This window comes from Argiope bruennichi, chromosome 10 (assembly GCF_947563725.1).
Source record: "Argiope bruennichi chromosome 10, qqArgBrue1.1, whole genome shotgun sequence".
Classification (NCBI taxonomy): domain Eukaryota; kingdom Metazoa; phylum Arthropoda; class Arachnida; order Araneae; family Araneidae; genus Argiope; species Argiope bruennichi.
This window is the reverse complement of record NC_079160.1, coordinates 44,510,360-44,523,873: the sequence shown is the minus strand read 5'-3', so window position 1 is coordinate 44,523,873 and position 13,514 is coordinate 44,510,360. Positions and strand designations below refer to the sequence as shown.

Here is a 13,514-nt window from a genome sequence, read left to right as displayed (position 1 = left end):
TGAATTTCTCAATTTTAATATGATGGAAAATAATTTTATTTGTGCATTGCTGATACAAGTAAACGTTCTCGATTGGCAACAATAAAAATTCTTTAAAAGTTTCCTAAATTATCTTTTATCTAACGTTTTGTAATTTTTATTTAATTTGTTTTCAGGTGTTATTTTTAAATGAAATGTTCTACATTTTTTTCTAATTTCTGTTACATTTTTTTTATTATTTATGTAATATTATAAACAGAGGTAGTATAAGTTTTAACAATTTAAACACCAGACTTAAAAACCCAATACAGCCACCAAACATTAAATTTTTCAATCTAAAACTTATAAAATTTAGTGTTAGATTTAATATTGTTAGAAATAACAATTAACGGAAGTTTTATGCAGTTGACGATGTGATATTACAATGTTCTTAGGTGTAACAATAAAAAGCACAATATGAGCAAAATAGTTAAATATTTAAAAATAAATTCTGCCAACGATTAATTCTCAAAATTTAAAAAAAAAATCGAGCATTCATTTTTTTTTCATTTATTTACTAATTTACATATATATATATATATATATACATTTAGATTTTTGATTCCATACAAACTGATAATTTCGTAAAAGATCAAAACAATGGAATCAATTAATGTTCACATACAACACATTAAATGAACAATTCTGACATAATTCTGAATCCATTCCATAACTTGCTGGTGGAAAAAGAAAATGACGTGACAGCACAGCATGAGACAAATTTCAATCAGATGTTAGTGATTTGAACAATGTGGTCAAAAAGTCCGTAAAACCTTTAAAAATTTATATAAACTGAAAAAAAAAAATAACCAAAACTAACAAAAGGTTTGCAGGTTTTGCAGGTTTAATTTTTAGTTGATCACGCAATTTTTTTAAGATAAGAAAAAATACAAAAAGCAGCCGATAGATGGCGCTGATACGAATAACTTAGTTGAAAATTTGCAAATGAGACAGGCGATTATAAATTCTTACCAGGACGACCAAGTCTAAGGCAGACACATTCGGCGCATTGCAGCCGAAATGGAAACATTAGCGTCACAATTGGCTGCAAGGACTAACAGTACATGGGAAGCTCTCAGAAGTCAACCTTCCATTGCCTCCTGGATCTCCAGATCTGACACCAGCAAATTTTTGGCTATGGGGAAATCTAAAATCCCGGGTGCATCAATCCCGTTCATCTAACCTTTTGCAATCAAAAAATATAATGCGCCGAGAGCTGTCTTGTATACAGCCAGACATGCTGCACTTTACCGTTGCTGGATTTGAGACAATGCAATGTGTTATCACCTGTGGTGGTGGACATGGAACACATATTACATAATAAGTGATTTGGTAACATTATTTTGTTATTTGCGGACCATTTTTTTTCACTTATGTACAAAACGCCACCTATCGGCTTTTTTATTTTTATTTATTTTTTCCCCCCTTATCTTAAAAAAAAATTCTGTGACTTACCTGCAAACCACTTTTTATTTTGCTTACTTTTCCGGGCTTTATAGATTTTTAAAGTTTTTATGGATTTTTTTGCCCAATCTTTTTATTAATGTTTGTAAAGTGATATGTCGTCATATATATTATTTCATTATTTATCGCCATTAATACATGGAAATATATCATTTTTTAGACTTTGTTCTGCCAGAACTTGAAAATACTGAGTCCTCTGCTTCAAAATTTTCGAACCGACTCTAACATGCTTATACAGATAATTCATTACCTCAGTGAATCGTTATTGCTACAGTTGGTGACTACTAGCCTAAATAACAATTACGGAATAAAGAAAACAGTTTCATAACCACAATTTGCCAGTTTGGGTTATCTTCAGTTCTAATTCAGATTTCTTCCTAAATTCTTCTCTTATAAAGCCACATTGAGAGATTTAGTAAGAACTCAGGTTGTGGATCTTCGGCTATCTCGTCGCCTTTCCAGTATTGGCAAGAACAGAAATAAGATGCAGCAGAAGAAAGTGGCTGCGCTCATGACGTAGAAAACACCATCATAAGATCCTCCACCGTCTCTGAAATAACCTGGAAGAAAGAACATTTAGCATAAAAAAACTAAGCTTGCTTTCAAATAGATTAACCAGAAATTTCTTGGTAAATCTAGAGTTAAAATTAAACTATAACGGGGAGAAGCACCAGCTGGATTGTACAGGGTGTTCATTAATTATTGTCGGGGTTTCCATACCTCATAACTTTCGAATAAAAAATGTTACGCAAAAACCGATTACGTATTCGTAAATTACAACTCAAAGAATTTTAGGTGGCAGCAATGCGATCTTAGCGCATTTGCAGCCTGGGTAATTATGACGTCATAAATAGAAAAGCGAACCGTGCAAGAAAAAGCAATTTGTGTATTGTAGTTTTTCGAAACTAAATCAGTCATAACTACTCAACGTCGCTTCAGGACCACGTACAAGAAAGATCCTCCTTCGGATAATTCTATCAGACGCTGGTTAACACAATTTCAGGAAACTGGTAGCGTTCTACACCGAAAGGCAGCGCGAAGACCGAGCACTTCGCAGGAAAATGTTGATCGCATCCAAAGCTTGCACAATTTGCACTTTGTAGGCATTCAGAAGAAGGCGGTTACGGAGAACGTTCCATATCGTCATATGCGGTGTATGTAACTGCACAGCTGCTTGTCTCGTTCATTTTCGTGGACTGCGAGTAAACGTTTCTTGGATGCGATCAACATTTTCCTGAAATTGTGTTAACCAGCGTCTGATAGAATTATCCGAAGGAGGATCTTTCTTGTACGTGGTCCTGAAGCGACGTTGAGTAGTTATGACTGATTTAGTTTCGAAAAACTACAATACACACATTGCTTTTTCTTGCACGGTTCGCCATTTCTATTTATGACGTCATAATTACCCAGGCTGCAAATGCGCTAAGATCGCATTGCTGCCACCTAAAATTCTGTGAGTTGTAATTTACGAATACGTAATCGGTTTTTGTGTAATATTTTTTATTCGAAAGTTATGAGGTACGGAAACCCCGACAATAATTAATGAACACCCTGTAATATCCCCTCTCCAATAAATGACCCATCCTTCTCTTACTTTAAATCGACACGACGGTATTGAAATGTAATCAGTCAATTATAAAATTTTGACGAACTAATATCTCAAATGAATAAAAACAAATAAATAAGACATTACTATATATCGTCATAACACACAATATTATGCATGGATGTGTAATATTTTTTAACTAAACAGAACGAAACAAATAATCCCTATATTTCTCCAAATCAGTTTTTAACTATGATATTTATATGTGGACCTTTAAATAGACATCCGTTGACTCCAACACTGGTATATCATGCATCTTCAATATTTAATATATACAATTGTATGCTAAATTATATTGTACAATAAACTTGAATTACTCACCTATGATATACAACTTGTTTTTCTAGAGTATTGACTTTTAGTCTGTTAAACGATTAATAAGAAATACTTTTTTTAAAAGTTCAACTGGTTATTTCATACAACTGTAAAACATGAATTTAATTGAATCACTCCACTATAAATTACTTTGATAGCAAACTAAAAAATGTGTATGCCACGAAATAAAAGTGAACATGAAATTCTTATTTCAGAACTAAAATTCAAAAGAACGTATTTTTTTTATTTTAATTGTAACAGTTTCAAAACCGCGCATGCTAATGTTTTCATATATATGTTTGAATTTCATCATAATATTAAAAATGTTAGAAATTATGTTTAAAATTAATTTTTAAAAAAAAAAATATTAAAAATTCAAAACGAAATTGCACTGAAATGAAATTGATATTAAAAAAAGTAAGACTTTTTTAACGTTAAGATAATACCAAAAACATTTTTCTGAGATAATAGTTTTGAAGATATGGTTGTCAGTTTCCTTACTTAAGTCATTTCAGTTCCTCATCTGACGGCATTTCGACCTACTTTTTGCACTCGATTAAACTTTCTGTTTGACACTTATTTATTATCTTTTACATCTTTTCTCTGACTGAATAAAGTTTTTGGTGACACGGCTAATTTTCTCCAGAGCATTTTTAATAATATTTTGCAGCTTTAATAATCAGCAAAACGCCCGATTTATTGCAGCAGTAAAATTGTTTAATAAAATTATTTGAAACGTTCGTATATATTTTCAATTGGCTGTTGCCATTAAACGATAAGCAATAATAAGAGAGATTTCTGTTTCACGTTAGTGTTTTATATATATGGGCTACTTTTTTAATCTTATATAGATTAATTATATATAGCTTAATACAAGTAATGTCACTTTCCAATTTGAATCCAAAAAATAGCTCACACCTTTTATGGTATGTAGCCAGTGACTGACAACAACAAATTGCGAATAACTTTAGGCCAAAATTTAAAACTAGTTAAGAAGTTAAAATTTGTAACAATATACAAATATGTAATTTAATTTTTTTAGAAATATGTTGTAAGATACTTTTATGTTTAAGATAAGCGTATGATGTGTTTAAGTGTTTAAGATACTTTTAGTAATACATTTAAAATAATCTAGCGAGATATGAGAGTAATTCTGTTTCTTAAGCAAAATTTCTAATTTTATTTATTAGAAACCAAACAGTGAATTTATTATCTTATAATATGTTCACTGTTCTTAAGATCAATTTAAAAAATTATTATTTATCAAGAATATGTTTTTCTTAAAATTATATATAATCAATAATGACATTGCAATTTAATTCCATAGTACAACGTAGATTAAATGTAAAAATGTTAATAATATCGTTTGGTCATCAAATCCTCCGCTTTTCATTTTACAAGATCATTTTGAAAAGGAAATTCTTTTCTCCGATGGAAAAACCTAATCTTAAATTTATTGGAAAGAAAAGCTTAATATAATCTACCATATCTTGTTTCTTTAAATTCAATGTAAAGAAAAACTTAATATAATCTACCATATCTTGTTTCTTTAAACTCAATGTCAACTTATGTAATATGCTGTTCTTTTTTTCTTCTTCTTCTTTTTCTTTTTGCCAATTTTTACGATTATTTGAGATAAAATGAAGAATTGTTCCTAAACTCTGCCATGTTTCTCGGAAGAGTTTTTAAAGCCTCAGTAACAATGCTAGATTTATATTCTACTTTTTTTGTAATAATAAAAGAAATTTTAGAAATCAAACAGTAACTGATAGTGGTAGTGACTTATAACTATAAAATATCTTTGTCTGAAAATATTAAATAGCACATACGTACAAGTAAAATAGCCTCGAATTTGAAATTTCTTATTGAAACCATTGGGGATAGTCTCTCTAAAACTTTCTCGCAAACTCTCTAATAAAGGTTGTCATTCCCCCACTCATCTGATTATAATTGGGGACCTTAAGTAAGCCCATGAATGCTATGAGTGTTCAAAATCCCACATATGGGAGTTGTCGGCTTCCCATTATAGTAGAGAAAATATGTATTTGTGTGTTAATTGAATGGCACTGACAAATAATTAAGAGATATGAATCTTTGGCATGATTTTAGCATGTTCTCTTTGTTGATTAATCATTGACACACAGTTAATGCACAAGTTCTAAAAAATCTACTATGCATTTTAACCCTTTTTACCAATATATTGCAATTAAAATTTCATGTAGAACTAATATATTTGTAGTCATAAGATCACACACCGAATTTCATTTGTTTAAGTCATTACATGTAAATACATGCGAAACTACAGACCGATAGACGGATATTCTCCGGATAGGTTTGGTTTCAAATAGAAATATAAACAACACATAGAAATATAAGCAAAGGAAATTCCACTTCCAAAGGATTTCCACTAGACATCTAAAACTGGTCAAATTATGAAGCTTTCAATAATACAACTTAGCCGGATTTTAGACCTTTTTTCTAGCCTTACGACATGTATCATTTATTCCATGAACAGTGCTTGCTTTAAAGGCCGTTGGTTAAGTTAAAATAAAAAAAATTCAAAGCTCAATAATTCGGTTTTACAATTTTAATTCATGAATTCGTATTTTTTAAGCAAAATGGTGATTTTTTTAACCAGTTAACTACTTCGACCTCTTCAGAAAATACGTATCTAAATTGCGTCACAAAAATTTATCGACGAAGAATATATTGGTGAAACACAGAGTATGTGTAATATGAAATTATGTTGTAATGAAATGAGTTTTATTTTTTTATTTCAATAATCATATTTATTTACTTAAAGTAACATGCATTTTTTGCATATGAACGAAAATAAACATAAAAAATAATTTATTATTTTAATTTGCTGTTAGAGAATGATATTGAGCAAAGCATGATACAAAAGGATCCTCATCCCGATATTTTTAGCGGTCACGCCACTTATCGAATAGTCTAAAGCAATTTATGGCAGCTTAATGGCTTCTGGGATGAATAATACAACACAGGAATACAATTAAGAAAAAAAATCATGTTATATTCTGGTTTTTTTATAATAATTATTAATAATCTTTTATTTGATCCTTTGATTTCGATTGGCCTCAAAATAGTTTAAACATCTTGAAATTTATGAATTATGAATATATTTACTAAAACTGTAATTCAAACTGCAAATTGTCATTACTTATTACTCCTGGAATAAACTTATCATAACGCAAAATGTTATTTTTTCCATGACGAGTACACTCGTCAAAAACAGTTAACTGGTTAAAATATTAGTGTTAGCCGGCATTCTGGCATAGGGGTAGCGTATCTTTCCCGTGATCTGGGCGTCCTGGGTTCGAGTTCCGGTTAGGGCATGGTTGTTCTTCCACTGTTCAATCTGTGAGATGTGTGAATGTGCCCTCCTGTAAAAAGGGGGTTGTGCAAGCGAATGAGTGATGCGTATAGGCAAAATCGTACTCTTGGCCCTAGTTGGCGCTACTAAAACAAGAGATGTACCTATCGGCTTAAATTGACTCTCTTCGTGACAGCGGACTTGTCCATGGCAAATGCCACAAGAAACAACAACACAACAAATATTAGCGTGACAAATGACGCTTTATTAAATATGATTAATAGTACCAAAGAACGGGGGAAAATTAAGATTGTAATTTGTTCAATATTCATTTACTGGTCAAACAACATTAAATAAAACTATTTGCTTCGTTTATAGCATTTCTCTAATAAGAATAACTTTCAAGATAATGCGTGCAAGGTACTCATTTAATTATGTTCAATTAATTTAAAATTAGCAACAAATTTTTGTTATGGGTCTATTTAAATTTAACCAAACGCCTTTGATATATAAAAGAAGGAATCACTTCCTCTCGAATCAAATGATTTAACATTTTCTCTATTTTACCGTATAATGCTTATTCAATTGAAATAAAACGTTATATCTTGAATTATTTTTGACTTACGCATCCCTGAAATATATATTTTCTGCCTTTGCTTGTTTATGATCCAACAAACCCCAATAGTGCATGAATCTAAAGAAGTTAAAAGAAAGAATACAAAAAAATATGAATACCTATTATTGGGGCTATTGCCATTGTGATTGGAGAAGACATAATGGTCACTGATGCAATAGCAGTTGCTTGAAGATCCTCTTCTATGAGTTCGGCCACAATTGGAGCACACAGAACGATAACCCCACACTGACTAAATTCAAAGACAGTAATAAGGACAAGCAGCACAATATAGTTCTGACACCAGACTATAGCAATGCATATTAAACACAAACCGAGGTAACTGAAGGCTGCGAATTTAATTTGAGAGATTTTGCAACGCTCAATTATCCAGCTCAAAGTAAAATAGCCGAACATGTCGGACACAGCTATCCACATGACGAGGTACGTAGAATACGTCAAAGATATGCCAATGTCTGTTGCATGGTCGACGATGATGGTCAAGAAAGTTGTTATGGAAAAGTAGTAGATGCCAGAGCCTATAACTAAAACTATGTAAATCGGTTGGCAAAATAAAAGATAAATTTTCCATTTTGATGATGACGAAGATGAGGCTTCAGATGATATATCATTGATGACTGATGGTTCATGATGGTTCTCGCAATCAACTTTATTTACATATAACAACTCTTTTGATGCATGACCGTTCGGTAGATCACCATTTTGATGGATTACTTTTGGTTCCTTTTTAAGAATTTCGCCGTTTAATGTAGGATGGGAGAGAATAGTGCTTTTAGGAACATCGATTGCATGAACTTTGTATGATTTGATATGACATGAGGAAGATGATGAAAACATTTTTAAGAACCAATGATAATAATTGTTTTCTATGTGATTGTAATTTTTAGATGCATTTGGTAGTTGAGATACATCAAGTATAACTGAAGGAGTTCTATTTATTTCTGAAAAATCCGAGTTTCTCTTTTTGTAACTCCCGATTAGGCAGTCAGTCTTTGTATTTTTGTCATTATTATTCTTTTCTATAGATTTATAAATAACTGTACTTTCACAAAGCGCAGCCAGCGAATTGTTATCACATTTTATCATGTCAATATTATTTTCAGCTTCAGGTGATTTATTTTCGGATGATGGGTCATCCTCAGCTGGCATATTTAACAGCATCACCACACAAGCTGGAATGCTGTTCAGCATCAGTCCAGCAATAATCAGGAACGTTCCAGAAAGTCCATAGGCTTCTACTGAGTTTTCGATGAGGGGAGACAACAGCAAAGTACCCAGAGATGCTCCGGAGATATTTAAACCATTTGCTTTCACTCTGTGCTTTATAAAGTGCTCATTAAGAATCACATTCAGCATTGAAGTTTCCATTCCCAACGAAAAGCCTGAAAAATAATGATTCATGATAGTGAATAAGTTAAACAAACAGTTTTATTTTACAAGAAATCATTTATCTAATATAGTTACAGTAATATCAGTTACCTAAGAATAAAATTACTTAGAATTAAGTTAGAGTTGGATATTTAACTTAGAAATGAAAATTATTAGAGATATTTCATAAAGAAAAATCGTTTAACTCTGTAAATACTGATATGCCCCAAACGCCAGTTCAAGAAAATCACGGTCAACGTCCCTAACTGAATAATAGTGTGAAATTTCTTTGCTTTTCATTAAAACTGAAACTTTCAATTTCTTAGTCACTTACTTTATTCGTAAAAGACAGCCACCTCGATGAGTTTGGGGAATAGGGAAGTTTCCTGGGGACACTCAAAGGATGTCCGAGTATCAGTTTGATTAATAGCCATGTTTATATCAATATTTTACGAAAGTGATCTGTCATTGAGGATTTTGAAGGAAGTTAGGAACTTTTTTTTTATCTATGCGATAGAAATTTGGACGTTCCAGTATTCTGGGGTACTTTAACTTTAATATTATGAGGAGTAAAAGGATTAAACGCCATTTTTTTTTCAGTTTGAATTTCCAATGATTAATCTCTAATTTTAATCATAAATAGCTGTACATTTGAAGAGAATTGATGGTGTAAGGTTGACTTATTATTATTAAACCACTCAAAAGAAACCAATCTAATAAAGTTTCCGATTAAAAATTATTATTTCTTATAAAGAATCTAAGACATAAATTGGAAAAAATAATAAAAATAAAAGTGAGTATATATGGTGTACTAAAAAATTGCGCAAAGTTTTAGTGGATAAAGGAAACATTTAAAGACAATAATGATCACTCTGCAAGAAGATTCTCTTATATTAAATCTAGAAAATCTCTAGGAATTTCTCTTAATTTAAAATGATGAGGAACGAAATCTGGAATACTTAGATCCAGAATAATCAGTAATATTTAGAAAAATATCCAGAAGTAAGTACCAAATCTTACCAAATACTAATCCCCACAGTAGAGTAAGATCGATGATGTCATTTGCAAAGAAACAAGTGCCAACAGATATAGCAGATAAAACAGCTCCAAATAGTGTAACTTGGCGAATTCCAAATTTTTGTCCCAAATAGCTTACGAAAGGGCCTAAAATAAAAAATAAATTATGGATTTTCAGGTATTGACTTTGTTTTTCTTCTGAAATGATAGATGATCAGAAATGTCATTGATAATTTTCTTACTGAAGAATTCAAATTTATATAGTGATACAATTTTACGAATAATTATTTTGCGTATTATTTATTTTAGTATGAGTATAGATAACTATATGATATATGAGAGTTAAATATGTTAATCATAAGTTTCAAAACGTGCTCCATCAATGCAGAAAAGCCAATTCAACAAAACCACGACTGACTCCTAAAAGTTCAGGATGTTACTGCGAAATTTCCATCCCGTTTCGTTAAATGTGATTGAATGAATACCCGTAGTTGGTAATGTTTTTTTAGTTAGATATGCTCACCCAGATGTGTTTAATATGGCCCAGATGAGTTTCGACCATAAGTGTTGATAGCATCTTCACGAACACTTATGGTCGTTGGAATAATAAGTAAAATATACTTGTGTAGCGGATTGGGATGCGCGAGGATAGAACCTGGGACCTTGTGGTTCGCAGTCCAGTAACATAACCAGGATACAAAAGCAATTGCTCGTGCAGCGTAGCGGTTAACTGGCTTATAAGTTTTCACCACAAACTCTTCCTCCAGTGAGTCGGAGGTGAGACGAACGATATGACTGTTGAGTGTTGATGTATTTTAGCTGTTGTCTAATGGGCCTGTACCCAGTTGAGTAGCGCCAAGCGTTATGGCGAGCATGTGTGGGTGAGTGGTTGCTGATGCTGCGTCACGTGAGTGTGCCGACTTAATGTTTCCATTAAATAAAGATGTTATTTTTGTTTTTAAGAAAGATACAGGTGCAGTATAATAAAATGCAGTTGAATAATATCTCGTGCACGTATAATAAATCAGCTTGCAGGATCCCTCAATTTAAACTGTGACGTAATTTTGATGAAAGCAGGTCCACTACACTTGTTTAATTTTAGCGCCTCCGGTTTACTTGGCGGTTTTCACATTACATCACAATCGCCAAGTTTCATTATACATGAGATTGGGGATGGTTTGCATTTTTTACAATTTATTATTACGGGCATTGTGAAAACAAACAAATATACCAAGTAAAATAAAGCTCAAAAATGGAGATAACTCTTAACTTGCAAGGTTTGTGAAATTTTAAATATGTAAGGAAAATTGAAATTTTTGTCATCCATTCATTATCGAAATTTTATTTCTAAGAAAACAACGTCTATCTCAAGGCAAACAAACTAAATTGAAAAATACTTATAAGGGTGTACACTCCTATACAAATCTTGTTGTTCCAATTTTTTTTTTTTTTTTCAAAATTTATGTTTAACATGATGGAAGAAATATGCCTTACCTATTGCACTTCTGACGCAGTAAGCTAAGGTAAACGGAAGTGAAGCCTGCTCCCTCCTGGAACTGAATTTCTCAATGGTGGCCACAAACAGAAGACCAGAAGCTTCAGTGAGGCCGAAGGTGAGCACCTGTACAAAGAAGCAGGCCACAGCCACGATCCAGCTTCGCCTGCTGTCGGGCCCGATTCTTGCCATTTGGCTGCTGGAAGTTACGTATGCCTGATGAGAAAAAATAGAAGATGCAGGATTACCCAAAAGAAAATTGGACAAGGTAAGAAAAATAATATCTTTATTATTAATAAGTCGCCTGGTTCGCCAAAGATATCAGTATCTTTAATACTGTAGTGAATACCTTATAAGTAGGGATTGCAATACCGGTATAACGGGATACCGAATACCGGTATTTTGAGCCATTTGTACAATTTTGTAATACCGGTATTCGAAAGTTTAAATACCGGTTTTTCGGTATTTACTAAATATTTTTAAAACTGTCTCCACTATAAGTTCAACATAGCAAGATAGTATACATGTGGTGGTAACATTATAAGCCAGTTAACAACTTCCGGAGAAGAGTGTACACTTTTGTCTAGTGGCTTTGTTACTCGGCTATGAACCCTAACGTTGCGAGTTCGAACCTCAAGCTGCACAATACGTTTTTGTTTTTATGTTTTCCTAACGGGTGAAATTAATTAGCTAATGAATGGCTTAATTAATTGCTTAAGTCTAAATTAGCGAAACATGGATTTTCCCCGAAAAAAGATATTGCATCCATAACGACTGATTGAGCAACAGTTATGAAAAAAAGTTGGAAAGTTGATTGGTGCAAATCATCAATTGTGCTATGCACATGGAATTCAATTAGGAGTAATAGATGTATTTAGGGATTGCAATATCGGTATACCGGGATACCGAATACCGGTATTTTGAGCCATTTGTATAATTTTATAATACCTGTATTCACAAGTTTAAAGACCAATTTTTCGGTATTTAATAGAAATTTTTTAAATTGTCTTGTAATTTTTTAAATTGTTCAGGGATCGCCAACATAGCAAAATAGTATACGTTTTTGTTTTTATGTCTCCCTAACGGGCGAAATTAATTAGACTGTGAATACAAAGGTGCATCGTACAATCAAGAGAAGTGATAAAATACTGAATGACAATGGATTGTTAAAGCCTCCACCTTTTGCGCACAACTTTGCGTTTACTTTGACAAAATAGGAGTGAGAGGAAAGATGAAAGGAGATGTTTAGGAGGAGATTCAAAACACGTTGGAGCAGTTTACTCCTAATGATGGAACGATTTTTGAAACTGAGATATCCAATCCAAAAAGCAATAATCGACTTAAACCAGCAAATTAATTTTTCAGATAGTGAATTCGACTTAATATCCAGAACAGGTTGTTATAACTTAATATTAAAACTGGCTATGGAGGAATTATGTCGGAGAGATTCTAATTTATTAACAGCGAATGCAACAATAAATTTCATGTTACAGTCACTGAAAGAACAGCACACATCACTATCTGAAGAATTATATATTACATTGAAAAATCGCACAGAAGAAAGACATACCGAAATATAAAATGTCTTACGGTATTTACATAATTATAATTATTTTAAAAATGAAAAAGAAGAAGTGACTAATCAATTCAAATCTGATCAAGTTTATAGTAAATTTTCTTAAAATTTTTTTACCCACAAACCTATCCACATTCAGAAGAATTTGGTACAGTTATCGGGGATTATCATGGCACAAATGTCGATAGTGAAAAGGAATTGTCCCTTGAACAAAAATTAGAATTAGCGATAAATAAAAATATTCAACAAACCAAAATACAATACAGAAATCAGCTATATCCAAAACCATCCGACGAGTAATCGATTTATTTGAAGATGAGGTATTTAGAAGTAAATATTTGGAAAAAGTATATCACAAATTGCTAACAGTACCACCAACTATCGTAGATGCCGAAAGAGCATTTTCGACAGCTGATAATTTTTGCCCAAAATTACATTCCAGTCTTAATGACAGTACAATTGATGCATTATGTTTTTAAGATCACATGTCAAAAATTTGTAATAGTACCAGAGACTGAATAGTGATGTTAACACTTTTTTGTTTATCTAAACATTATCATTGCTAGGTTCTCTGCTGAACACTCTATACACTTTCAGTGGGTCCCCTCACATGTTGGTTTAAATTGTAATGAGATAGCGGATAATTTAGCTAAGACTGCCTAAGCAGACATATTTCATAGTGATGCA

General features: G+C 32.1%; 1 protein-coding gene across 3 annotated transcripts in view; it reads right to left on the bottom strand.

Annotated features, from left to right (window-relative positions):
* Window positions 1–639: 639 nt before the first annotated feature.
* Window positions 640–13,514, bottom strand: part of LOC129989278 (uncharacterized) — a 55,392-nt gene continuing 42,517 nt past the window's right edge. For all 3 annotated transcript variants that reach the window (XM_056097702.1, XM_056097700.1, XM_056097701.1), the window contains exons 2-5: window positions 11,251–11,467; window positions 9,760–9,903; window positions 7,473–8,753; window positions 640–2,042 (exon numbers count right to left, since the gene is read on the bottom strand). In XM_056097702.1, coding sequence (XP_055953677.1) covers window positions 1,906–2,042; window positions 7,473–8,753; window positions 9,760–9,903; window positions 11,251–11,443 — 1,755 coding nt within the window. In that variant the 5' untranslated portion in view covers window positions 11,444–11,467 and the 3' untranslated portion in view covers window positions 640–1,905. The remainder of the gene's footprint in view (window positions 2,043–7,472; window positions 8,754–9,759; window positions 9,904–11,250; window positions 11,468–13,514) is intronic.